General features: G+C 42.9%; 1 protein-coding gene across 2 annotated transcripts in view; it reads left to right on the forward strand.

Annotated features, from left to right (window-relative positions):
- tpcn2 (two pore segment channel 2) overlaps window positions 1–27,931 on the forward strand; it is a 65,277-nt gene that overhangs the window by 14,736 nt on the left and 22,610 nt on the right. For both annotated transcript variants that reach the window (XM_086008187.1, XM_086008188.1), the window contains exons 5-17: window positions 348–525; window positions 3,117–3,233; window positions 3,988–4,094; window positions 4,739–4,811; window positions 6,975–7,074; window positions 8,381–8,446; window positions 16,011–16,075; window positions 20,907–21,010; window positions 21,731–21,815; window positions 23,388–23,474; window positions 26,390–26,509; window positions 27,376–27,435; window positions 27,538–27,666. In XM_086008187.1, the coding sequence (XP_085864313.1) occupies window positions 348–525; window positions 3,117–3,233; window positions 3,988–4,094; window positions 4,739–4,811; window positions 6,975–7,074; window positions 8,381–8,446; window positions 16,011–16,075; window positions 20,907–21,010; window positions 21,731–21,815; window positions 23,388–23,474; window positions 26,390–26,509; window positions 27,376–27,435; window positions 27,538–27,666 (1,291 nt within the window). The remainder of the gene's footprint in view (window positions 1–347; window positions 526–3,116; window positions 3,234–3,987; window positions 4,095–4,738; window positions 4,812–6,974; window positions 7,075–8,380; window positions 8,447–16,010; window positions 16,076–20,906; window positions 21,011–21,730; window positions 21,816–23,387; window positions 23,475–26,389; window positions 26,510–27,375; window positions 27,436–27,537; window positions 27,667–27,931) is intronic.

Here is a 27,931-nt window from a genome sequence, read left to right on the forward strand (position 1 = left end):
TTGGATGGCTGCAATTCGCTGGAAGACATTGATTGCTGACTTTTTTGCGTAGATTCTATTTTTTTCCCCCCTTTACCTAGTTTTTGTCAGAATTGCTTGGTTTTTTTTGGAACATTTTTAACATTGAAATATTTGAACTTCAGTCTCTAGTTCTGTGCAGGTGAGCGATTCATGATTACAAATTGTGATTTAAGAGGGTGGGATGAATAGTGAGCTTGTTGATGGGTTGTGTGGTTTTATTTTTATTAACGCTTCATGAGTATGTCCGCAGGAGGCTGAATTGTTGCTTTGCCTCCCTGCAGCCATTTTTTTTGTGCAGTTCTCAATCTGGTTTCTTTCTTTCCCAGGGTTTTGAACACTGCTATTTTTGTGATTTTGGTCTTGGCCTTTATTGAGAAACCTTCATCTTTGAGCATTACGTCTGATCTCCGATTCCGTCATGTGCTTTGGGAGCCTCCTTGTGGTCTGACTGAAGGCATTGAAGCATTTTGCCTTCTCTTATTCATTGTAGATGTAGTGATCAAGGTAAGGTTTTTACCATTGCCCAATGTGTTCGCTGAATTCTGAAATGTCACGGGCACCTTTTGGACAGTAAGGTCTATGAAATAAAAATCAGAGGACTAGTAATTGCAGGAAAGATTGTGAAGCTTCAACTCGATTGAAGCGACTAGCATTCTATATTGTGCACTAATCTCAGTTTCATAATCTGAAACTTGCTTGCTAAATACATTTAACATGGACAATAAGAATTGCATTATTAGATTTGCATAGTATGAAAAATTACATACTTTTGCACACTCCTGTGGCACCTGCAAAATAAACCTCTTGCACAGTGAGACACTGACCAAATTTGCAAAGTACAACAATGCACTTAATAACAGCACTTGTTCTTTACAGTTGAAACTGTAGTCAGTAGCTATCTCAAGATTACATTTAATTATTTATAATCCAGTCTTTGGGTTCAAGTAATGCACATACACTACTAGCTTTATTCTACTGCACTTGTTGTAAGAAGAAAACCCTGCAGGTGTGAGTCCGAGCTCTTGAGTGATGCTGTACAATGTGCCTTGAGGCAGACTATTAATGGCATGTTATTGCAACTCCTGCTGCACCTGTGCATGTATGTCCTGATCGTACTTGGGTTTTTGCAGACGGGCAGTATAATAAAAACAGAAACTGCATGAACCCAAGAAGTCCAAGTTGCACCAGTGGGCATTGTTGTATTGTCATGTGCTTCTGTTGACTTTTCATCTTCGATTGGCATTGGAGCCAAAGTCATGCTACACTACGGCACCGAATAGGCTTGTGTTGCTAATGACTCACTTGTGGTTGTTTTGGGTTTATCAACTCCACTCTTGTGCTTCATGTTGATGGCAAATGTGGTGTGAAAATCCTCGTAGTATAACCTGTATTTTCTTGCGGTTCTCTGAGCTACCTTCCAGCGTCTGTGTATTTTGCAAGTCTGTTCCCTCGCGCATGATTTTTTTATTAAGCTGCTTTAAAAGTGGATAAATCCCCAGGCCTGGATGAAATGTATCCCAGGCTGTTAAGCGAAGCAAAAGAGGAAATAGCAGAGGCCCTGACCATCATTTTCCAGTCCCCTCTGGCTTCAGGTGTGGTGCGGGAGGACTGTTAATGTGGTACCCTTGTTTAAAAAGGGAGAAAAGGATAGACTGAGTAATTACAGGCCAGTCAGTCTAACCTCAGTGGTGGGAAAATTATTGGAAAGAATTCTGAAGGACAGGATAAATCTTCATTTAGAAAGACACGGATTAATCAAGAATAGTCGGCACGGATTTGTTAAGGGGAGGTCATGTCTGACAAACTTGATTGGATTTTTTGATGAGGGTAGTGCGTTTGATGTAGTGTATATGGACTTTAGCAAGGCTTTTGATAAGGTTCCATGTGGCAGACTGGTCATTAAGTTAAAAGCCCATGGGATCCAGGGCAAAGTGTCAAGTTGGATTCAAAACTGGCTTGGTGACAGGAAGCAGAGGGTAATGGTTGATGGGTATTTGTGACTGGAAGGCTGTTTCCAGTGGGGTTCTGCAGGCCTCAGTACTAGGTCCCTTGCTTTTTGTGGTATATATCAATGATCTAGACTTTAATATAGGGGTTATGATTAAGAAGTTTGCAGATGATTCTAAAATTGGCTGATACTGAAGAAGGAAGCTCTATACTGCAGGAAGATATCAATAAATTGGTCAGGTGGGCAGAACAGTGGCAAATGGAATTCAATCTGGAGAAGTGTGAGGTAATGCATTTGGGGAGGGCTAAGGAGGAAAGGGAATACACATTAAATGGTAGGACACTGAGTAGTGTAGAGGAACAAAGGGACCTTGGAGTGCATGTCCACAGATCCCTGAAGGTAACAGGCCAGGTAGATAAGGTGGTTAAGAAGGCAGACAGAATGCTTACCTTTATTAGCCATGGCATAGAATACAAGAGCAGGGGGGTTATGCTTCAACTGTATAAAACACTAGCTAGGCCTCAGCTAGAGTACTGCATGTAGTTCTGGTCACCACATTACAGGAAAGATGTGATTGCACTAGAGAGGGTACAAAGGAGATTTACAAGGATGTTGCTGGGAGTAGAGAATCTTAGCTATGAGGAAAGACTGGATAGGCTGGGTTTGTTTTCCTTGGAACAGAGGAGGCTGAGGGGAGACCTTTTTATTGAGGTGTATAAAATTATGAGGGGCCTAGATAAAGTGGATGGAAAGGTCCTATTTCCCTTGGCAGAAGGGTCAAAAACCAGGGGGCACAGACAAGTAATTGGTGGAAGGTTTAGAGTGGATTTGAGGGGAAATGTCTTCACCCAGAGGGTTGTGGGGGTCTGGAACTCGCTGCCTGAAAGGGCAGTAGAGGCAGAAACCCTTGCTACATTTAAAAAGTACTTGGATGTGCACTTGGGGTGCTGTAACCTGCAGGGCTACGGACCAAGAGCTGGGAAGTGGGATTAGGCTGGATAGCTCTTTGTTGGCCGGCGCGGACATGATGGGCCGAAATGGCCTCCTTCCGTGCTGTAACTTTCTATGATTCTAAGTCACCCCCTTGCCTCTGAGTGAGCTGATCTTTTTTCTTTATTCTTAAACACAAATATGCATTTTTCTGCAGAGCTATTTAATCGGATGGGAAGAATTTCAGAAGACAAAATGGCTGATTGCCTACATTATTGTACTTGCTGCTTCCTCTGTGGACTGGACTGCTTCTCTGTGCTTATTTTGCGAGGAGGTAAGATATGCCCTTGCAAGGCTATGCAGCCAATCTACTTTCAAGGCTAAGTAAGTGGTCGTGCAGGATAATACAGATGCTGCTTTAAATACATAGTCCGAACCTTCGTGGCGTATTTCAATGGTATCGTAAAATCATGCAATGTCTAATTATTCCAGATTTTGGCCGCTGTTCTTGTGCTTCTTTTGGGAGTAGTGTTCCGAGTGGGGTTTTGTGATGGACTGAAAGATTGCTGGTTGATGCACTAGATGCAGTTACCATCTATCAAGCAAGTGGTCCTGTCCTGGTGACAGATAGCACTCCCCTTAACTGGACCTGTTACAAGCTCTGCATTCCCTTTCACTTGCAATGGCCTTTGTGTGGTGACTGCTTCCCACCTTTCCCCTCCTCCCCCCCTCACCCCCTCACCCCCTCAAGGCCAGCTATCTGTACCGTCCAGACTCTCGATGCGTCCAGTAGATGCCCTTTGCTGCAACGTGCCGAAGGAATCGGTGGGTAGCCTTGTGGACGGTACATTGTATATAATTTCACTTGGCTTTGTGTGTTGTCTTCTCCTTTCAGCTAAGTTGTACTTATGCAGGTTTATTGATTTAAATGTTATGGTTCTATTGAGACACTTTGCTGTATAACTTTCTTTAAACCTGCTCTGTTGTCTATTATCAAGGTGTTGGAACTGCCCCAAGTTGTAACAGTAGGGCTCTTGGGTCCTGGTTGTGCTGATAATATTTGAGTCTTATTTCCTTTTTTATTGAAGAGGGTAAGAGTTAGAAGAATTTTGCGGCCGTTCTTCCTCCTTCAGAACTCATCACTGATGAAAAAGACTCTTAAATGCCTCAGACAAACAATACCGCAAATCACCAGGTAAAACCTGTAAGAAGCTTTTAAGACTAATTTCCTCAGAAATGTGATTTTTTAATACTGATAATCCATCTGTGTACTTGAAACTTTTTTTCCCCTCACTCCAATAAAGTTTCTGTAGAAATGCTTGTCTTGATATGGACCTGTGTCGAATCTGGCAAAATGTCACAGGCAGTTCTTTCCAGATTAATATTTTGTTGTACAGTGGGACATCACTGGCAGGCTATGAAGTGTTAAATTATTCCATTTTAATAGGGGTGTCTTGAAATATCGGTTGCTGCCAGTTCCTGAACTTGCTGAAACAAAGCACTTGCTGCACGAATGGACTGAATATGCATTGATTTTTGTTGAGGGGGGCAGGGGGGGATGTGACATTAAAGGATGTTTTTTTGAGCTAGAAAACTAATCATTAAGTAGTTGAAGGTTTTTGTCTGATAGTACACAAAATTGCACATTTGCAAAAGGAAATACATAACTGCAGTCAGTACAAACTGCACTCAGACTTGCTAGAAAAGTGGGGCAATGAGGGATGCATACATCTTAATTCATTAATCTCAAATTATGCTGTTTGTTACAATTTTAATCGCTTGCTCCCCTTCCTAATGTAACGACCCAGTTATTTATGTACTGCGTTTTTACTTTTTTAGTGTTCTGCTGCTTTTAGCGTTGCACCTGTTGCTGTTCACGATGATTGCCATGCTGCTGTTTACTCGAACTCAGGTGGAGTTCCTTTTTTATGATTTTTAAAGTAACTTTGATACTTTTAAAGATTCTCTTCGGTGCATATTAATTGTCATTTAAAAAAATGCGCTTTGCATCAGTGAGAGAATTTCTCAGTTCTCAAATGGCCAATAGATTCAGTGGGGGTATTTTTGTTTAAGCCATTTTATCGCACAAAGGTGCACATTTCTGTTTTGTAACTGTCAAGGCTGTAATGCTGCTGAATGCTCCATGTTAAACCGATACTACAGAAAAATCTGATTGCCAAAGGTGTTGCATGTGGCAACTACAGGAAACTCTCGCTTTACCGGCACCTAAATAACCGGAAATCTGTTAACTGGCAAAATTCAGGAGTAGGTTCAGGTAAATTTTAATTCATATTAGTGGCCGTTCCTGGATCTTGTGGCCGGGTTCCTGCATCTGTTGCAAAGCAACAGGGAAGCCTGGATTTGTTGCTGTGTACGGAGCTATCGTACCTTTTACCATACCTCTCTGTAATCCGGACTTTTTGATAAACTGGCACCACGTCTGTGCCGGATAAAAGTTTCCTGTACAGGTAGACTATCCTTTATCCGAAAACCTCGGGACCAGCCGTGTTTCGGTTTTCGGAAGGTGGGTCGGCGGGGGGTCGTGCGCACGACTTACGCTGACGCTCAGCGTAACTCGGCGGGGGTCGGGGCCGGCGGGGGGTCGTGCGCACGACTTACGCTGGACTTACACTGACCGAAAAAACCTTCGGTTTTTAGAGGGTTTCGGTTTTCGGAAGTCCGGATAAAGGGTAGTCTACCTGTATTGTGTTCACTTAATTTTTAGCCTTTTCAAATGGGGGAAATTTTTTTTTTTTTTTTTTTTTTTTTAAATTCCTCCTCCTCGCGTGCCAGTCTGCTCCACTTCTGCTTTGCCAGGCCTAGTGTGCGGCATGCTGAGGTCCTGGCCCTTTTCAGCCTCTGTCTCATTCTGCTTTTATGTCCAACACAGATTCGATTCTCTGCCCTGCCCCGATTATTTGCATCTTTAATTTTATTTCCTGCCTCTTGTTCTCAGCACTGGAGAGCTTGAGGCCTGGTAGTGTGCGAGTTCCTCTTCAGTCATTCTTCACTTGATCGTTTACTCACTCCACATTTGGGTGTGCGGAGAAGCATGAATGAGGAGTGTGAAAAGATAAAAGCTAATCTCTCTTGAAGGACCAAAGTGTGTACAATTGAGTAATGGGATGGGGAGCACGTTGAGTCTCCTTCCTCCACGCCTTTCTTTATACCCATGGAGAGAGGAGGTCATTTCTGTGGCTAGCACTGGCTTTAACCTGTCCAGGTCTCTGGAGGAGAAGAGAATTTGACAGAAGGGAACAGAGAAAGAGAGAAAATGGGAGCAAAGTTGTTTGAACAGCACCTATAACTGCAAAGGAGAAATTTATGGAGTGTCAGGAAAAACTGTTGCAGACAGATCTATCAATAAGAGTGCAATACAGAGGGAGTCAAAGACAAAACAGTAAGATAAAGAACTAAAAGAAAAAGACTTGCATTTCTATAGCGCCTTTCACGATCACCGGACGTCTCAAAGTGCTTTACAACCAATGAAGTACTATTTGAAGTGTGGTCGCTGTTGTAATGTGGGAAACGTGGCAGCCAATTTGCACACAACAAGCTCCCACAAACCGCAACGTGATAATGACCAGATAATCTGTTTTTGTGATGTTGGTTGAGGGATAAATATTGGCCCAGGACACCGGGGATAACTCCCCTGCTCCTCTTTGAAATAGTGCCATGGGATCTTTTACTTCCACCTGCGAGAGCAGACATGGCCTCGGTTTAACGTCTCAACCGAAAGACGGCACCGCCGACATTGCAGCAGTGCACTAGGAGTGTCAGCCTAGCTTTGTGCTCCAGTCCCATGGAGTGGGACTTGAACACAACCTTCTGACTCAGGTGAGTGTGCTACCCACTGAGCCACAAAATTAGAGAACAGGAGACTTTGTCCTTGAGTGATGCCAACTGTGACTATCTGGTATTTATTATGTGCACTAGTTTACTTTCATTGATCCCTTCATTGATTTTTGTGTGGCATTAAGCTATTGTGAAACCTGAAGAACCATGTTCAATAGGAAGGAACTAAGCAAATTTTCTTGGAGTTGGCAATTTATTTTCCTTCTGAAATATCCTCTAGACTGCTAAAGAGGATGACGAATGGAAGACGTATTTTCGGAATTTGTCAGAGTCTTTGACCTCCTTACTAGTGCTGCTAACAACCGCTAATAACCCTGATGGTAAGTTACAACGCCTCCCTCTCATTAACTAGTATTGCTTCTTTGCCATCAGACTTGTAAGAAGTCACACAACACCAGGCTATAGTCCAACAGCTTTATTTTTCAAATAAAGCTGTTGGACTATAACCTGGTGTTGTGTGACTTCTTACATTTGTCCACCCCAGTCCAACTCTGGCATCTCCACACCATCAGACTTGTAGTTCTTGTTAACATATTTCCCTTGAATTTATTTCTCATGTAAATAGCCTGTCTGGAAAATGTACTTCAGGTTAATCATAAACCAGGAAATCTTTCAAATGTAGCTTTTGAGCTTTGTAAATGAACTAGTAAGCAATTTTTTTTTTTTTTTTTTTGCTGCTGCTGTAATCTAGAAATAATGGAATGAGGATTTTGATTGTCAGCAACCCCAACTTAATCTGTAGTTGAAGCAATGAACATAGGAACAGGAGTCGGCCATTTAGCCCCTCAAGCCTGTTCTGCCATTCAATGAGACCATGGCTGATCTGTGACCGAAATCCATATATCCCTCTCGTATCCCATAATACCTTTTTGGTTAACAAAAATATCAGTTTTAAAATGAACAATTGACTTGGCATCAAATGCCATTTGCGGAAGAGAGTTCCAAACTTCTACCCTGATCATTTTCTTGCTTAAAATGTGCATTCTCTTTTTTCCTTCCCCTCTACTGGATTCTGGTTTGTGTGGTAACAAATCTGAGTGATCATTCTTTGGGTGAGCCTGGACACTGAGCGTCTGCACAGTATGTGACTATGTAAGGAGGGAGGGACATTCCTACTAGGCATTCCAGACACATTGAGTGGGGAAGTTGGGAGCTGTGACCTGCTCCTTCCCATTTCTAAGGACACTAAAGCCAGTTCCAGTTCACCTGCTCCCATTAGTTAACCACAATGACCATGGATTGTACTTGGGACTTTCCTGGTCTGTGGGTCAGTACTATTATTTGTACAGTACATGGTGCCAAAGGGCAAGGATTGTGTGCAGTTATTAGCTAGAGGGAGGTGCTTCCTGAAGGTACAGCTATTGCTGGGTGGGAAGCTTTCAGTAATGCTTGTATGCTCTTTAATAGTGCACTCAGACAATACAGATTTAAGTACAGTATAAGTAGCACAACAATTTTGATCAGATACATTTTTACTAAAAATAGCATTGTCTTTATTTCCCACTGCATAAAAGTATTCATGTTAACAGATCACCAATCCCATCCTTAGAATTTTTAAACAATTAATTCTACATGCTGGTTATCTTGCACTTGTTAATTATTTAACATTTTCCTTTCCTCCTACAGTGATGATCCCAGCTTATTCAAGAAACCGTGCCTATGCTCTGTTCTTCATGACCTTTAGTCTTATTGGTAAGACATCTGCTTTGTCTTGTACAATCTTCATATGTATTTAAATACAAGCACATCTTCCGTACCAGCTTTATCTTCAGACCAAAAGCCATGTAAGGTTCTCCGTCTGGACGGTGTGCTTATCACTTGACCCTCGGATAGCTGCGCTCTTCCATTTCTGGCCTCTTGAGCATCCCCGATTTTAATCGCTCTACCATTTGGTGGCTGTGCCTTCAGCTGCCAAGGAAGTAAGTTCTGGAATTCGCTCCCTAAACCTCTACACCCCTCTCCTCTTTTAAGATGCTCCTTAAAACCTACATCTTTGACCAAGCTTTTAGTCACCTGCCCTAATTTCTCTAAGTGGCTGTCAAAGTTTGTCTGATAATGCTCCTGTGAAGTGCCTTGGAACGTTTTACTATGTTAACGACTCTATATAAATACAAGTCGTCGTCATTGTCCTACTCGTTATACCTGAATGAAGGAGACTGTCCTTTTCATTTAGTTACTGAACTCTGCTTGTCTTGGAGTACACTGTACTGCTAAATGGATGGTTAACTTCACCAGAAACCTGTCTGGGTTCAAGACTTCTGCTTTTCTGCCTCCTCCCTGCACTGTTATTGACAGAGCCTTCAGTGCCTTGGTCCTACTTTCTGAAGTTCCCTCCTTTTAAAGCATTGCACTTTTTTCCCCACCATCCCTTTAAAAATATATCTGGAAGTACTTCTCTCTGGGGAGCAGGGATCATAATATGATAAAATTTTATGTTGAGTGATTTTAATTAAGTCTGAAACGAGGGTCCTAAACCTGAACAAAGCAAACTAAGTAGGTATGAGAGGAGAGTTGACTAAGGTAGGTTGGGAAACTAGATTAAAAGATGACAGTAGAAAAGCAATGGCAAACATTTAAAGAAATAATTCTGAATTCGCAATGAATATACATTCTCTTAAGGACTAAAAACACCACGGGAAAATGGTCCAACTGTGGCTAACAAGAGAAATTAAAGATAGTATTAGATTAAAGGAAGAGGCTTATAATGTTGCCAAAAAGAGTGGTAAGCCTGAGGATTGGGAGCATTTTAGAATTCAGCAAAGGAGGACCAAGAAATTGATAGTGAAAATAGAATATGAGAGCAAACTAGTGAGAGACATAAACAGACTATTAAAGCTTCTATAGGTATGTAAAAAGGAAAAGATTAGCGAATGTCGGTCTCTTACAGGCTGAGACAGGAGAAATTATAATGGGGAATAAGGAAATGGCAGAGAAATTAAGCAAATACTTTGTCTTCACAAAGAAGACTCAAAACCTCCCAAAAATAGTGGACAACCAAGGGTCTAACGAGAATGAGGAACTGAAAAATTAATCATCTTTCGATTAGGCACTCTACAGCCCTCTGGACTCAACAGAGTTCAGCAATTTCAGATCATAACCTTGGCCCCTATTATTTATTTATTATAGCTTTTTTTCTTCCCTCCCACATGGCAGCTGTCCTTCATTCTGCCGGGGCCATTCACACTTCATCTAGAGCCATCCTTTGATCCTTGAATATCTCTTAATCTCGCCTGCTTTCTATCCTATCTCTGACCTTCCCTTTTGTTCTTTCATCCCTTCCCCCTTTTCCCAGCCCCCACTTGCTTTAAAATCTATCCCTCTTCCTGCTTTTTTTTCCAGTTCTGACCAAGGGTCTTCGACCTGAAACGTTAACTCTGTTTCTCTCTCCACGGATGCTGCCCTGGCCTGCTGAGTTTTTCCAGCGTTTTCTGTTATTTAGAAAGAAATTAGTATTGGTTAAAAAAAGTACTAGAAAATTAATAGGACTGAAAGCCGATAAATCCCCTGGACCTGATGGCCTACATCCTAGGGTGTTAAAAGAGGTGGCTATAGAGATAGTGGTTGCATTGGTTGTTATCTTCCAAAATGCCATAGATTCTAGAATGGTTCCTGCAGATTGGAAGGTAGCAACTGTAACTCCACTATTTAAGAAAGGAGGCAAGAGAGAAAACAAGGCAACTACAGACCAGTTATCCTGACATCAGTAGTAGGGAAAATGCTAGAATCTATTAAGGACGTGGTAACAGAACACTTATGGGGGGAAAAAAAATAATAGAATTGGGAAATCGTGTTTGACGAATCTGTTGGCGTTTTTTGAGGTTGTAACTAGCAGAATAGATAAGGGGAAACCAGTGGATGTGATGTATTTGGATTTTCAGAAGGCATTTGATAAGGTGCCACGAGGTTATTAAACAAAATTGGGGCTCATGGGATTGGGGGTAATATACTAGCATGGATTGAGGATTGGTTAATGGACAGAAAACAGTAGGAATAAACGGGTCATTTTCGGGTTGGCAGGCTGTAACTAGTGGAGTACCGTAAGGATCAGTGTTTGGGCCTCAGCTTTTCACAATCTACATCAATGATTTGGATGAGGGGACCAAATGTAATATATCGAAGTTTGCTGCTGATGCAAAGCTAGGTGGGAATGTAAGTTGTGAGGAGGATGCAAGGAGGCTTCAATGGGATAAAGACAATCTAAGTGAGTGGGCAAGAACATGGCAAATGGAATATAATGTGGAGAAATGTGAAGTTATCCACTTTGGTAGGAAAAATGGAAAAGCAGAGTTTTTTAATGGTGAGAGATTGGGAAATGTTGATGTTCAGTGGGACCTGTGTATCCTTGTACATGAATCACTGAAAGTTAACACACAAGATGCAGCAAGCAATTAGGAAAGCAAATGGTATGTTGGCCTTTATTACAAGAGGATTTGAGTACAAGAGTAAAGGTATCTTCAATTACAGGAAACTTTGTGCTATCCGGCACTGACGGGACCGAGCTGTTGTCGTCCCATCAAAACTGCCGGACAAACCAGCGCTAATGTTGAAACATACGGAGATTTTGAGCTCCGTATCTGGCAACAAACCCTGTTGCTTAGCAACAGCTTCTAAACAGTCGGCCGTACCTTGCAAGCGTCTCTGTAGCTTAGCAATAGCTTCAGCAAGACCTTGCAGAGCCTGACTAGTGAAAAAAGCAACGAAAAGAAAAAAAAAAAAACCCTAACGAAACGGCTCCTGATTTTTGCCAGTGGCTCGAGCATTCCAGACAGTTAACCTCCGGATAAACCAAAGTTTCCTGTATATAGGGCCCTGGTGAGACCACACCTGGAGTATTGTGTACAGTTTTGGTCTCCTTACCCAATCACAGATATACTTGCCATAGAGGGAGTGCAACGAAGGTTCACCAGACTGATTCCTGGAATGAGGGGCGTGTCCTATGAGGAGAGATTGAGTAGACTAGGCCTATGTTCTCTAGCGTTTAGAAGAATGAGAGGTGATCTCATTGAAACATACAACATTCCTAAAGTAGCTGTAGGGAGGATGTTTCCCCTGGTTGGGGAGTATAGAAACAGGAGTCACAGTCTCAGAATAAGGAGTAAGCCATTTTAGGACTGAGAGATGAGCAGTTTCTTCACTCGGAGGGTGGTGAATCTTTGGAATTCTCTACCCCAGAGGGCTGTGGAGGCTCAGTCATTGAGTATATTCAAGGCAGAGATGATAGATTTTTGGATATTAAGGGAATCAATGGATATGGGGGTAGTGCAGGAAAGTGGAGTTGAGGTAGGTCGGCCATTATCTTATTCAATTCAATTTTATTTGTCATCTATGCAGCAGACGTATGTACTGCACAATGAAATGTTGATTTTTACGAGTCCTCCCAACATTGGAATAAATATGGCATAACAGTGATAAAAATACTAATAGAAATACAGTAATAAATAAAACAGTAATAAATAATAAATTATACGTTCATGAGTCTTATGGCTTAGGGGTAGAAGCTGTTTCGAAACCTGCCGGTACGAGACCGTATGCTTCAGTATCTCTTACCGGACGGGAGCAGGGCGAAGAGGTTGTGGCTGGGGTGGCTCGTGTCTTTGATGATTCTCAGGGCCTTCCCCCGGCACCTCTCGGGGTAGATATCCTGGACAGCAGGTAGTTTAATTCCTACAGTATGTTGTGCAGCTTTCACCACCATCTGTAGAGCCTTGCGGTCTATGGCGTTGCAGTTGCCATACCAGGTAGTGATGCAGCCGGACAGGATACCCTCGATGGTGCACCGGTAGACGTTGGTGAGAATCTGGGGGGCCATTCCAAATTTCTTCAGTCTCCTGAGGAAGAACAGGCGTTGGCATGCCTTCTTCGTTATGATGTCGATGTGATGTGACCACGTTAAGTCCTCCGTAATGAATACACCCAGGAATTTGAAGCTGCTGACCCCCTCCACCTCAGCCCCTTCGATGTAGATTGGGGTGTGTCCCTCCCCCTGCCGCTTCCTGTAGTCCATGATCATCTCCTTTGTTTTGCTGATGTTGAGGGAGAGGTTGTTGTACTTGCACCATTCTGCTAGAGCTCTTGCCTCCTCCCTGTAGCCGGTCTCGTTGCCATCTATGATCAGGCCTACAACGGTAGTGTCATCAGCAAACTTGATGGAGTTGTGCGTGGCCACGCAATCGTGAGTAAACGGAGTACAGAAGGGGGCTGAGCACACAACCCTGGGGAGCTCCCGTGTTCAAGTTCAGTGTGGTGTTACTGCCTATTTTCACCACCTGGCGTCTGCCTGTCAGGAAGTCCAGGATCCAGTTGCACAGGGAGGTGTTAAGTCCTAGCTCACTGAGCTTGTTGACCAGCTTGGAGGGGATAATAGTATTTGATTATAGTTCAGCATTCATGAACAACATTCTCACATAGGTGTTCCTCTTATCCAGGTGTGATAAGGCAGTGTGCAGTACAGTGGCGATGGCATCGTCCCTAGATCTTTTTGGGCGGTAAGCAAATTGGAGTGGGTCCAGTGTGTCAGTTAGTAAGGAGTTGATGTGGGTTTTGACCAGCCTCTCCAAGCACTTCATGATGACAGAAGTGAGTGCTATGGGGCGGTAGTTGTTTAAACAGGTTACTTTTTTTGGGGGGACTGGAATAACCGATGTCATCTTGAAGCAGGTGGGGACTACAGACTGGTACAGTGAACGGTTGAATATATCCGTAAACACGGCTGCCAGCTGGTCAGCGCATGCTCTAAGGACACGCCCAGGGATTCCATCTGGACCGGGTGCTTTGTGGGTGTTCACTCTCTTAAAAGTCTTGCTCACATCAGCCACGGAGATTGAGAAGACCTGGTCGTCCTGAGCCGCAGGCGCCCTTGTAACAGGCCAGTTGTTGGCCTCAAACTGGGCGTAAAAAGTGTTAAGCTCGTCTGGGAGAGGGGCATTGCTGGGCATGACAGCTGGGTTTCCCTTTGTAGTCCATAATAGATTGTAGTCCACTCCACATCCTTTGCGAATCTGAGCTATGATAGTGTGTCTCCACTTTATTCGTGTATTGTCTTTTTGCATTTTTGATGGTTTTTCTTAGCTCATACTTTGATTTCTTGTACTCATCTATGTCCCCAGAGTTGAATGCGATGGACCGTGTTTTTAGCATAGCATAGATATCGCCATTTACCCATGGTTTCTGGTTGGGAAATGTTCGTACAACAATCCTCGGAACGACGTCATCTATGCACTTGTTTATGAAACTAATGACTGAATCTGTATATGTGTTGATGCCATTGTCCGAGGCATTCCGGAACATATCCCAGTCAGTGGAATCAAAACAGTCTTGTAACATAGCGTCTGATTGATCCGACCACTGTTGTAGAGATCTCGTCACAGGCTTTTCCTGTTTCAGTTTCTGCCTAATAGGTGGGTAGCAGCAGGATGGAGTCGTGATCTGATTTGCCGAAGGGAGGGCGGGGGGGGCCTTGTATCCATCCCGGAACGGAGTGTAAACATGATCTAGTGTGTTCTTGGCTCGTGTTGGGCAGGTGATATGCTGATGGTATTTAGGCAGTACTTTCTTCAGATTGGCTTTGTTGAAATCGCCAGCCACGATGAATGCAGCCTCTGGATGGGAAGTTTCAAGCCTGCTAATGGTCCCATACAGCTCGTTTAGTGCCCTATTTGCGTCGGCCTGTGGTGGAATATACACCGCTGCAATGATCACAGATGAGAACTCTCTCGGGAGGTAGAAGGGTTGGCATTTGATCATCAGGTGTTCAAGATCGGGTGAACAAGATGTAAGTAGTTCCACGTCGGAACACCAAGAATTGTTGATCATAAAGCATACTCCACCCCCTCTTCCCCGAGTCCTTTGTTCGGTCTAGCCGGTGAATGTTGAATCCCTCTGGTTGAATGGCCGAAGCCGGTATCGATGGATCAAGCCAAGTTTCAGTGAAAAATCAAGACGTTGCAGTTCTTAATGTCTCGCTGGAAGGTGAGCCTCCCCCTGAGTTTGTCCAGCTTATTGTCCAGTGACTGCACATTTGCCAGGAGAATACTCGGAAGGGGGGGGTTGTGGGTGGGAGTAGGCTCAAGGGGCCAGATGGCCTACCCTTGCTCCTATTTCTTATGTTCTTGCATTCTCAAGTGTTTTCCTTGCACCTATTTGAGAAGCAAGTTGGGTTATCTCTTTGTTGATTAGCTGTATAAATACAAGTTGTTGGATTTGATTCTGTGCATGCAGCTTTTCTAAGCAGTGAGATAACTCTAGCACAATTTCACTTCCTGTATTTAAAGATGGGTATAGATATTTTAACTTTAGAACAGTGTTTGTGCCTTTGGTTATCACTGCAGTTGATTCCAAGGGCCTGGCGTCTCGGTAAGATAAATTCATCATTGTGATACTCGCATGATCCGGAGACATCAGTTCAAATCCCACCATGGCAGCTGGGGAATTTAAATTCAGTTAATTAAATTTAAAAAGCTAGTGTCTGTAATGGTGTAACCATGTAACTACCGGATTGTAGTGAAAACCTACCTGGTTCACTAATACCCTTTTTTAGGGAAGGAAACCTGCCTCCTTACCTGGTCTGGCCTATGACATCAGACCTACAGCAATGTGATTGGCTTACCTGCCCTCTGAAATGACTAAGCAAGCCACTCTGTTGTTTCACGAAGGCGGCTCGCCACCAACTTCTCAAAGGTAATTAAGCATGGGCGATAAATACGGGCTTTGCCAGCGGTGCCCACATCCCATGACTGAATTAAATAAAGATGTGGGTGGTTCAAAATGGATTCTGTAACTTTTTTATTAAATGTGAAAGAATCCGTTCCTACTAAATATGTAAAGCTTGGTTTAAAAGAAACACTACAGGCGGCACGGTGGCATAGTGGTTAGCACTGTTGCCTCACAGCGCCAGGGACCCGGGTTCAAATCTGGCCTCTGGCGACTGTCTGTGTGGAGTTTGCACATTCTCCCAGTGTCTGCGTGGGTTTCCTCCGGGTGCTCCGGTTTCCTCCCACAGTCCAAAGATGTGCGGGTTAGGTTGATTTGGCTATGATAAATTGACCCTTAGTGTTAGGGGATTAAATACGTGGGGTTACGGGGATAGGGTAGGATATGTGTCAGTGCAGGCTCGATGGGCCGAAATGGCCTCTATCTGCACTGTGGGGATTCTGTGAGGTGTTAGATTCTCCACTTCAAATTGAAAAGTTGGTAGCTTCTGCAATCTTTTAATCTGGTCTTTCTCAAAACTGAATATGCTTATTTTTGTCTCTTTCAGGAACATACTTGTTAATGAATTTACTGACTGCTATTATTTACAACCAATTTCGTGGATATTTACTTGTAAGTAATCCTTTTTGTTTTCAACAATGCTTGCTTTTTAATAATTTAAGGTGTTTAGCTGAATTTCCACTGGCTTGTCCGCATGTCTGTTGGTTGATTTTTGCATTCCTGTAATGACCATGTAATGAGCACCAGCTCCGTAAGTTAATCTATTCTCAACCATTCGCGTTCAACATTCTCAATCCAGGAATGGGAACACAAACTGGTGTGTGCAGCAAGTGATCCTTCCCCTCTTGGGATTTGTGGGTGGAAGTGAGGGACAAGAGTTGATTAGATGTTCTTGATTTTTCTCTCTCTGTGTGCACGCCCCTGCCGCCCCCCCCCCCCCCCCCAATTAGTTTTTGGAAGACTGTCTTGGATTATCATTTATCTTGACTTGATCCATATTTATTGACACGGGGGACTGAGGCAGTAAATTGGTGTGAAGTACTGTCTTGATGTTTCCGAAGAGTATTGAAGTGTAGACTTCTGTAGTTACCATGCTCCCTCTGCTTTGGTAAACTAGTTAAGTGGAGCACAACAGTAGAATCCATCTCGTGGTGGTTTTGGGGGGTGGGAGATGCGGGGGCACGAAGAGACCAGAAGGATGTCCACATCCCAATCACCACTTGTAAAGTGAACTTTGGAGCGCATATCCTGTTGCCTTATTGTTTGTTTGAGAAATGGCGTATTTGGGATTTGTGTAGTGCTGCTGCAGATTTATTGGTATCTAGTTGATGAGAAATAAATTGTAACTGAACACTGGGCTGGATTTTGCTGTCGTGGGGGCAGGGAGGGGTGTCAGCAGGCACGATCAGTGGCAAGTCGGGTGGGAAAGTGGTTTTTATCCCCAGCAGGTCGGGACCCCGCTGTGAACCCACCGCTGAGCGGCAGGGGAGGCAATTAAAATCATCAGTGGCTTGTTTACGGCCACTTAATGGTGTTTGCCCAGCTTTTTGGAATTGTCCGGTCACCCACTGGTTTCCCGCTGTGCTTAGACCTCGTCTGTGAAGCTGAGGCAGGAGGTCAGTGGCCACTGATGAGCTGATAGCTTCAGATGTTAAGTCAAAGCACCCAGCTGATTGTGATATGTTCTCTTAGCCACTAGCTTCTCTAAACTGCATTTCTACTTCAGACTCAGGATGCTACAAGTTTTTACACAAGTCTCCATCCAGTCTGACCTCATTACCTCTTCCACCATTGACTGATTTCTTCTGTCATCTCTACTTCACCTGCCATCTATTCCATCAGCATGGGTGCCCTTGAAACTCTCACCTTGGTCCTGAGAATCCCACCAGATCAGCCCCATCACCAACCTTCTCCGCAATCACCTGATGCTGCACGGGACACCAGGCATCAGCACCCGACCACATTGCGGCCAGCGATGGCCTCACCATGGCCAGATTTACTTCACTTTGACGCTGTACACCCTGGCTGCCACATGATGCACCAGGTTGGCACCACCCCACACCAACACTGTAAAGCATCCTGACAATGCACAAGCCATTCCTTTCACATTCATGACCATTGTGGGGGGGGGGGTACAGTTCTGTCTCCCCATTCACTGCAACTCATTAAGCCATTCCAAAGGTGGGCACTCATCTGTCCAAGAACGCAGAGTGTTGAAAATAAAGGTTTGTGTTTGACGCCACATTAACAAAACTTTACGTTAACATTGCATAAAACACCCAAGTGCCTACCCTTGTGTGTTAGTTGGTATGATTGCACTAGGATGAAGTTGAGTGTAAGGGGTTGCTAGTGAGATGGGGATGTGATAATCTAGATAGAGGGATGGGTGGAGTTGGTGTAAGGATGTGCAGCAGTAGAGTAGGGAAGGTAGAGTGATGAGGATGTGATTAGGCACAGCAGGATGAGGTTGAGTGTGGCTTTGTACTAACATTTCCTGATTTACTGAGATCATTGAAACATTTGCAGTACTGCACCCAGGTCCTCCTGACCACATCTCTGCAATGTGCAACAAGGCTGTGTTGATCTAGGGAGGTCTTTTCTGCTCATGGGATGGGAAGAGGACCTCCCTGTATGTGGTGACTCCCCCCTTAAGCATATGGAGGGAGCTATGGGAGAGCCTGGGTGCAGCCCAATGCTGGAGAACACTGACAGCACAACTGTCAATCAATTTGTGCATGGTCCCTTTAAGAAAATCAGCTGATGACTGTCATCAAATGATATCACCAGACCTGCTTCCTTCAATTGACTGGCCAACGTGCTGTGCGGGCTTAACAAGCCCAATCAATGGAAAGTCATTTCAGAGGCCGGGATGGAACCAGCAGCGGGGTCGGGACCCGCCACTGACATCACCCACCACGCACACGCTGAGGTTCGTAAAATCGGGGCCTATCACTCTGCCTTTGTTTTTCCTTTGGGGACAGTTACATTTTGTACATGCATGAAGGGCATTTTATGCGGTGAGACACGGAGTGGTTTTGTGATTGCAGTAATATCCGTGTTGTATGGTATGACACTTTATGGTTAAAGTGACAATGTTAGCGGACTGAAGGGGTGACCAAACGCTTGGTGGAAGAGACGTTTTTTTTAGGTTTTTAAAGGCGGGTGAAGGGTGGGAAAAGAAAGGAATGCATATCTTTGAAATGACCGCACGCGCTTTTTTTTTTTGGTAATTGCTTTTGGATACTGGATTATCTTGTCCCTCCATATGATCCCACAGTCTAAGAGTATTGTGTCTGACCTTGTTTTAAAATATGAAGCAAATTTATTACAAGTGAATAATCTTTCTACTGTAAATCTTTCATTTAACTCTCCGTAGACAATTTTTTTTTAAATTGCAATTTCTATAACTTGTAAATGCACAATTTTTTATTTTTCAGCCCATTCTTAGTTTCTCGTGGCTATCTTAAACTGTCCTGCTCGAAGATCCTGCTGCTTCTTCCCACGAGATTTTTTTTTCCAATCTCAAATAGGATTACTGGGACTCGTGGATTTTGAACACCTGACTCCTCAAATTCAAAAAGGGACTCTGGTTCATTTTGTATTCGACCAAATCACACAGTGTGTATATATTTGAAAATTGTGCTTTGGGCTCCCTCTTTAAAAACTGTTACCAGGGAGACTATAATAAACTTCCAAATGCTGTATTGGGCTAAACCTGGTGTAAAATTCTGGCTGTTCCCTAAGCAACGTGCCTTAAAAAAACTCTACTAAATCGAGACAAAAATACATCATTTTCTTTGACGCACTCCTCTAACATTGTGCAAATCTGATAAATATGGTACTTGTCGCATTAACTTTGTGGTATAGTCTACTGTTGATTTGCAGTTGTTTACACTAGAATGTAATTCTGAAAAGAAACAATCACCATATGAATTAAGAATAGACTGTATTCCGACCTCCAAACACCATCCATTCCAAGCCCTCCACCCTGAATGAATCCACCATTCCTTCCACCAACATGAACCGCTTCAGGTCTAGGGGTGGTCCAGATGTCACGCATTGTGTCTTATGGTTGTGAGAGTACTGCCTCTTATAAATACTGGGGTTTGAAATGTGATTTGCCTCCTGGAATTTAGCTCTTGGGTCTATGTTTGGACCAAGGCTATAATGAGGTCTGGACTAGAGTAGTCCTGGCGGAACCCAAACTGAGCATTGGTGCGTTAAAGTACTGCTTGATGGCGCTGTTGACGCCTCCTTCCATCACTTTACATGTACAGGAAACTCTTGTTTAAATGGCACCTAAATATCCAGAATTCTCTCTTAACCGGCAAAATTCATACTCCGCAAACACCTCAATAACTGGAAATGTCAGTCCCCTGCGGTGGCCGAGTTAGTCAGTGGGGGTAGTTCTCCAAACTGCCACTTCTCTGCTTCTTGGCGCTGACGGAAGTCCGAACACCTCAATAACAGGAGTCTCTGTCTCCTGCGCTGCCGGTAGTCTCTTCCGATGCGTCATTTTTCTGTGCCTCCCGCGCTGCCGGTAGTCTCTTCCGATCCGCCATTTTTCTGTCTCTCCATCTTTATTGTGAATTATCTCCCCCATCTTGCATTATTAAAGTAATTAGAGTATGGATTACCCTCAACTGGCAGTATTGTACTTAATCAAGCATCTTCCACCATCCATTTAACAACATTCTGTAGGTGAGTACCCAATTACTGTATACTGCACATTTCTTGATTTAAAAACATTTTTTGTTAAAAATAGCCTCGGTAGATAACCCTCTCCGTCATCCGGAATTTTTAATCAACCGGCACCATCCCGGTCCCATCGGTGCCGGATACCGAAGAGTTTCCTGTATTTGAGCATTCTCTTTGGCAAGTTTTCAAAAAGGAGAATGGAATTACTGTGTAACCTTGAAGAAAAAGCCAGTTGGTCCAACAAACCTATTGCTTCTGTAGATCGTATACAATCTAAGTGACACTACTTCATCTGTTTAACATCCTGAGGGAGTTTCTGCATAAATATTACTTGTTTATAAGAAAATCAAAGTATGGAAGATACTTTGTGCTCCAACGATTTTAAAAACCGCTGTGGATTTCTTTCAATGTGCATGTTCTACAGAATAATGAGAGCTTTCAGCAGGAGTCATCTCCTAAAAGGCAAAAAAAACCTACTGGAAATCTGAAACAAACGTGCACAATTCCAGAAATATTCAGCGGGTCAGGCAGTATCTGTGGAGCAGGGAATCTCCTGGATTGCCTTGGCTCAGTATGTCTGACATGAAACTGAATGAAAGAGGGTTTAGTAAGCTTTATTTTAGCAAAACTAAAATCGAAGTGGAGGAATTCTTGAGAGAAAGTAACAGACCAGTTCTCCCCCAAGCATTTTCTACTCTGATTTAAGTACATATGTAAAAGGAACAGTACTTTTTCATTTTCATAGAGTTCAATGCAGACATCTATCATCCGAAGATGCTTGGGAATTCGAGGTGCATTTGAGGTGCTTTGCTGTGAGCGATCAACCAAATGTGGAAGAAAGGGTTCCATGTAAGATTATCAGTAAATACTTTTTTTATTTAAAGGATTGTTTGAATTCAATTGTGTTTGAAGTGCATGTAAGGGAACATGTTCAAAACATATCCAATAATATTTAAAATATTTCATTGTCAAAAGCATTTAAATTGATTTTCTAAATGATGTGCATTATATATGTTCCATATCATGGATGTTGACTTGCAGGTAACTTAAGGTTACCAACTATTATAATTTTTGACACTTTTAATTGATGCATAACTGACACCATCTGATCATCAAAGTTTGTGGAGGGGATGTAGGAGGAGGTTGGTGATGGATGAGAGTTGAGTCCATGAAAGGAATTAAAGATGAAAAACTTTAAATTGGAGATGTTGGGGGAGCCAGGAGTCCATGTAGGTCAGGAAGGACAAAGCTGCTAGGTGGGTGGACCTTTGTGCGGGATAGGATATGGGCAGCAGAAATTTGAAAGAGTTGAAGTGGAGGATGGGATACACATCAGGAGTGTATTGGAATGGTTAAGTCCGGAGGTGACCGAAGACATGGATGAGAATTTCAGCAGATGGGCTGAAGGTGGAGATGTTCGAGGTGGAAGCATGTGGCCTTTGTGATGGAGAGGATATTGTGTTGGAAACTCAGCATTTCTGTGCTGTGGCAGGGATGGAAACTGAAGTGTTGGTGGCTACAATGAAATGGTTTTAAAATGGTCTCTCTTTCTGTTTTTCTTTTCATCAGTAGAATGACTGTAAGCACCAACACAGTGCTGCAAGTCCTGCAGAAAGTAAAAATGCCTTCGGCGCACAAGCAAGAAATGATTAAGGTGAATAAACTTAACTTTTTTTTTGTAGAACTGAATTTCCTTGACTGCTGTCAGTATGTGAGGAAAAACTTCCTTATCTGAAAACACCGCATCAGTTTCCACGTGTACGCTGACGACACCCAGCTCTACCTCGTCACCACCACCCCTCTCGACCCCTCCAATGTCTCTAAATTGTCAGACTGCTTGCCCGACAAATTTCCTCCAACTAAATATTGGCAAGACTGAAGCCGTTGTCTTCGGTCCCTGCCACAAACTCCATTCCCTAGCCACTGACTCCATCCCGCTCCCTGGCAACTGTCTGAGGCTGAACCAGATTGTTTGCAACCTTGGTGTCATATTTGAGTCTGTGCTTCAGACCACACATCCACGTCCTTATTAAGACTGCCTATTTCCACCTCCAACATCGCCCAACTCTGCCCTTGCTTCAGCTCATCCGCTGCTGAAACCCTCATCAATGACTTGACTATTGCAACGCACTCTGGCTGGCACCCCACTTTCTACCCCCTAAATTTGAGCTCATCCAGGACCCTGCTGCCCATGTCCCAGCTCGCACCAAGTCCTGTTTGCCCCTCACCCCATTACTCGCTGACCTATATTGGCTCCTGGTTAAGCAACGCCTCAATTTTAATATCCTTGTTTTCAAATCCCTCCATGGCCTTGCTCCTCCCTATCTCTGTAATCTCCTCCAGCCCAACAACCTCCGATCTCTGCGCTCCTCCAATTCTGGCCTCTTGAGCACCCATGATTTTAATCACTCCACCATTGGTGGCCGTGCCTTCAGCTGCCAAGCCCGTAAGCTCTGGAATGCCCTCCCTAAACCTCTCCGCCTCTCTACCATTCTCTCTCTCCTTTAAAACCTAACTCTTTGACCAAGTTTTTGGTTATCTGAAATAAAAACAGAAAATGCTGGCAATATTCAGCAGGTCAGGCAGCATCTGTGGAGAGAGAAACAGTTAATGTTTCAGGTCAATCACCTTTTCGTCAGAAGTTCTGATGACCGGTCATTGACCTGAAGCGTTAACACACACACTCTCCACAGATGTTGCTTGAGCTGCTGAACATTTCCAGCATTTTCTGTCTTCTGGTAATCTGCCTTAATCAATATTTCCTTGAGGCTCGTGTTGAATTTTGTTTGATAACTTCTATGAAGCACCTTGGGACATTTTACTATGTTAAAGGCGCTATATAAATACAGGACGGCAACTTCAGCTCTTGCTCTGTCGACTAACTCTTGCTCGATGTGTACATGTTTGGTGAGGTAAACTTGAGGTGTTGGCTTCAACCACAACCCTAGCAACTCCTAATGTTTTCCTGAGAATTGAGGAAACTTGCTCTCAAAAGAATGACTGGCATGGTGTAGCAATGACTTTGTCTGTGACCATTCGAGTACTGGGCCTTCAACTGCTGGTGTTCAAAAGTGGATATGGAGTGCTAGAATTTCAAAATAATTCTGCTCTTTAAAATCTCTCCTGCAACACATTTCAGTTGCCTATATATTCCAAGTGTACAAACTGTACTTGTGTACTGTTTGTTTTGATTGCAACGATCAATTATTTTGCTTTATTTTTGCAGCAAGCGAAGGCATTCACTCATGATTGCGTTACAGCAGAGCAGTTTCGAGTCCTCTTTGATGAATTGCACAAAGAGACCATCAAAGAGGTATGTGAACAAATGAAATATAAATAATTTTGGATGCATATTTAGATTTAGGACTGTTTTCAGTGCCTGGACTAGGAATCCTAATCTAATTCCATGTCAGTGTATTCATGTGTTTAATGAGCCTATTTGTGTCATCTTTCCTGTTGGTGACCAAGACACACTGACACATCTATAAAATTCTCTGCCCTAGAGAGCCGTGGAGGCTGGGTCATTAAATATATTTTAAGGTGGAGATAGTCAGATTTTTGCAAGATAAGGGAGTGAAGGGTTATGTGGAGCGGGCAGGGAAGTGGCGTTGAGCCCTAGATCAGCCATGATATTGAATGGCGGAGCAGGCTCGAGGGGCCAAGTGGCCTATTCCTGCTCCTATTTCTTATGTTCTTAAAATGTTGGCACTTTGTTGGTTGTCGTAGTACTGTGATTAAGACAAATTTCCTAGGAAGCCTTTTTTTTTTTGAAGTAATCATCTTCCATTTTCTATGCTGCCATTAAAAAATAGCTCACGATCTCCAACTGCACATATTGGTAGTTTTGAGAAATTGAGTTGGTAATTGCTCCAAGGTGAGTTTGGGAATAAAATCATAGAATTTGACCTTGCAGAAGGAGCCATTTGGCCTATTGCTCCTTTGCTAATTCTCAAGAGCTATTCACTTAATTGCTATCCCTGTAACTTTTTTTAAACCTTACATTTTTTTTTTTTTTTATCCATTTCCCTTTTAAATGCAATTTATGGATTCTCCTTCTACCACTGCTTCTGGCAGGGCATTCATTCCATGTACTAGCAACCCTATTCATTAAAAAAAAATCCTCCCTTGCTTTCTTTGGGTGGTAGTCTTAAATTTACAGCTTCTAGTTACCAACTCACTGATCAATGGAAATTGTTTTACCTCATTTGTTTTATTAAAATCTCATGATTTTTGAGCACTTCTATTCAATCTCCTCTTAACCTTTCATCTAATGACCTACCAGTCATAGGGGGAACATGAGGTGGTACGGTCTAGCCCCAATTGGGGAGGGCAATGGACAGATTTTCTTTTATTACTTGAATGCCAAGTTGGCCTCACTAGGTAATGACTGAGCTTCTTGGCAGAGATCAGCTGGGTAGTGTCTGAGTTCCCAGTTCAATGTGTCAAGAAAAGGTTGAAAACTACTTGCCAGCTGTCTGTGGGGGGGAAATTATACATGATTCCAGTTTAGTTTCCTGTTGTATTCTCCAGATCCAAATCTGTGTTTGATCACAGTTTAGATTCGTCTCTAAAGATTGGTCAGTCCTTGGAGTGGGGTGTAGGGGGGGGGAGGAAGACTTTAGGCTTGTAAAATACATTTTAGAAGGTCTCCTGCAAATTTACCAGTCACTCACCAAATGTTTGCTCCTCTGTCACCCTGGTCCTTGCTTATCTGCATTGGCACCTGGTGCCCCATACCTTGGATTTAATATCCTGATTCTCTTGTTTCAATCATGGCGTCACCTCCTTCCTATCTTTCCAAGCTCCTTTAGCCCTGCAAACCCCACCCCTTTGAGCCCTGGTCCTCTGACTCTGCCCTCTTGTGCATGCTCCCCACCATTGGCAGCTGAGCCTTGTTTAAGCTTTTGGTTATCCCATCTATTATCCCCTTCTTTGCCTCTGCACATTACTTTTGATTACACCTTTGTGAAGCATGTTGGGACTGTTTTGTGTTAAAACTGCTATAAAAATGAAAGATGTTCTTGATTGCCAAATGTGTTCCTGGATTTAACTTTGGGTTTCTGCAGTATATATATATTGTATATTCCAGACTTGTCAACCAATTTTGTTATATTTGCGTTATCCTTTTTTTGAGGGAGGATTATGTATTTTTCCAAGCAGGTTCCTATCCTACTTGGGGAAAATTCCTTTTCTCCCCACATTAGTGTCAAATTGCTCTCCTTTCTCGCGCCTCTTCCCCACCCCCCACATCCCACTGAATTGCCTTGCACACGATTAGAGGAGGTATTGTCATTGTTTCAATTTCATGGGTTTGCAACCATAATTCATTTTGAGCTGTGTGCGTGATGCCAAACGTTAGTGTGGGGTCGATTTAGACAGCACCTGTCCAGGAACATCCTAATGAGCTTTTGTACTTCTGTTTTTAAATCCAAATGTATGGTACGCAGGGGTGCATTAGCGTAGTGGTCATGTTACTGAATTAGTAATCCTGAGGCCTGGCTTAATAAGAGAATTAGTTCAGATCCCGCCGTAGCAGTTTGAGAATTTGAATTCAGTTTATATAATAAAAAAATAAATTCTTGCTGCAGTAAAAGTGATGCGAAGCTGTCATTGTTTAAAAACTGAACTGTTCACTAAGGGAAAACTGCCATTCTCGTCTGTGACTGCAGTCCCACACCAACATGCTTGACTCTTAACTGTCCTGTAAAGTGGCCTAGCAACATACTGTTGTCAAACCACTAAGATTGCAGCAGTTAAAGACGACCCAACACCAGCTTCTCAGGACGACTAGGGGTGGGCGATAAATGCTGGCCTTGCCAGCCATGCCCTCGTCCCAAGACTTCAAAAAAAAAAACAAGTTGTTCATGTGAATTTGTGTTATCAGTGACCAAAATAATCCCAAATTACATTTGATTTATCTGTTTACAATGTCCTGTGAATAACTTTATTCTGAGTTTAAATAGAAGCATCCTTATTAACCCAGTACTCAGATGATTTCTTTAACTTTTTAATCTGACTTCTGAGAAAATGTACGGATATTGAATGTAATTAAATTAACCTTTTTAGAAGCCTTTATTTTTAAATGTGTTTTTTTTTTTGAGGCCTTGCAAGATTACTTTTGCTGTTCTGGATTAAGCAAATGGCTCAAAGTAAACACAAACATTTGTAAAATCCATGCTCTGGTAGAAATGAAGAACCAAGAAATATGTAAAATGTCTTTCCTTTCAGTACCCACCAAAGCCAGCTTATCGATCACTATTCTTGCAAAAGCTCCAGACCATGTTCAGCCATCGCTATACAGATTATGTTGGGAACCTAATGGTTGCAGTGCACTTGACTTGCATTTTTGTAAGTTGCCAACTTTTATTGTCGTGAGAAACGATTGATGTAGGGTTGCTTGATAAGTGTGTTGGGCATTTTGGCATAGCGTTCATCAGGATGACCACATGGACCAGAAGCAGGCTGGTGTCCTGAGCTGCTTGCTTATGGTATCTCACCTTGCTGGTAAAAGGGAGAATTGTAAAAAGCGCAGATTTGAAAATCAAATCTTGTGTAGTCAGAGTCTGTCACAATTAGATTATCTTAACAAATCATGTGAAGGAAGTTTGGGCAATCTTTGCCTGTCAGTGGTGTAAAATGTGCGAAACGTATGCATGTTCTGAAGGCTATGAAAGAAAATTGGCTCCCATTGGGATTAAGTGGTCTTGTAAATTTTTCAATTTCCCCACGTTCTTGTGCATCATTTGGAGCTTAAATTAAAAAGAGTCCTCTTCACCTGCCAAAACGTTTACAACTAAGTTTTTCCAGTGGTGTTGCACTGGGTGGTCAAGACCCAAGTGTAGTTTTGAAGTGAAGTGGGATCAGAGGGCAATGGTGGGGGGTGATTGGAACAGGGCATGTAAATGTAATGCAGTCCCTATTTGAGTCGTGCATTCGGTCCTTACGCTTGCATTTCTATTAGAAAATCGTAGGTCCATGTTTATAATGGAAATGGCCTATGTGAACTTGTCACGCTGAAATTTCCCCCCCCCCCCCCCCCCCCCCCCCGGCAGTGCCTCTACTAGGTGAAGGGTGCAATTACAACATGGCCAGTCTTGTGTAAATGTGGGCACAGGATTTATAAAAGATGGTGGTGACAGGGAAGTATGAGTAATGCAAGATTTTTCATGTTAATGGATGTACAGTAGTTTGAATTGATTCAATTATTTTAATAGGTTGCTCTGGTACTTGATGCAGAGAAGCCCATTTCTGACCGTGATGGGTTCTTTTCTGGGGTAAGTCTATAGCTTTGCTTTTAAGAAAGACGTTCACTATCTTTGGGGAAAACGAGCAGTTCTTGGTTTTTATTTCTGGCCATATCATCTTGGGTTTTGCAGGTTGTGAATGGCTCCTTTGTCCTCTACTACCTATTGGAAATGGCATTGAAAATCTTTGCTTTTGGCATTAAGGGTTATTGTTCATACAAAAGCAATCTATTTGATGGGTTTCTAACTCTAATACTACTGGTAAGTGTACTGATTTTTTTAATATCTCCCTGTAACAGTTAAAATGTATTCATTTTGTTCTCTTTGGCTGTCAATGGATATGAGCTTTTAACTTGTCTCTCTAGTAGTTCACTTAAGATGATGTGAAACTTGTCCTTTTGACTAATTAAGACTGAGCCTATTGATGTTTAAAAGCAGAGGTTTGGTCCAGATGCTTTGCCTGCGATTATGCTGGTTTTAGTTCATCTACTGGGGGGGGGAAATAAAATTGTCTCGGCAGTTTGCT

Source organism: Somniosus microcephalus, chromosome 15 (genome assembly GCF_052327205.1).
Source record: "Somniosus microcephalus isolate GS21.2 chromosome 15, FLI_Smic_1.0, whole genome shotgun sequence".
NCBI lineage: Eukaryota > Metazoa > Chordata > Chondrichthyes > Squaliformes > Somniosidae > Somniosus > Somniosus microcephalus.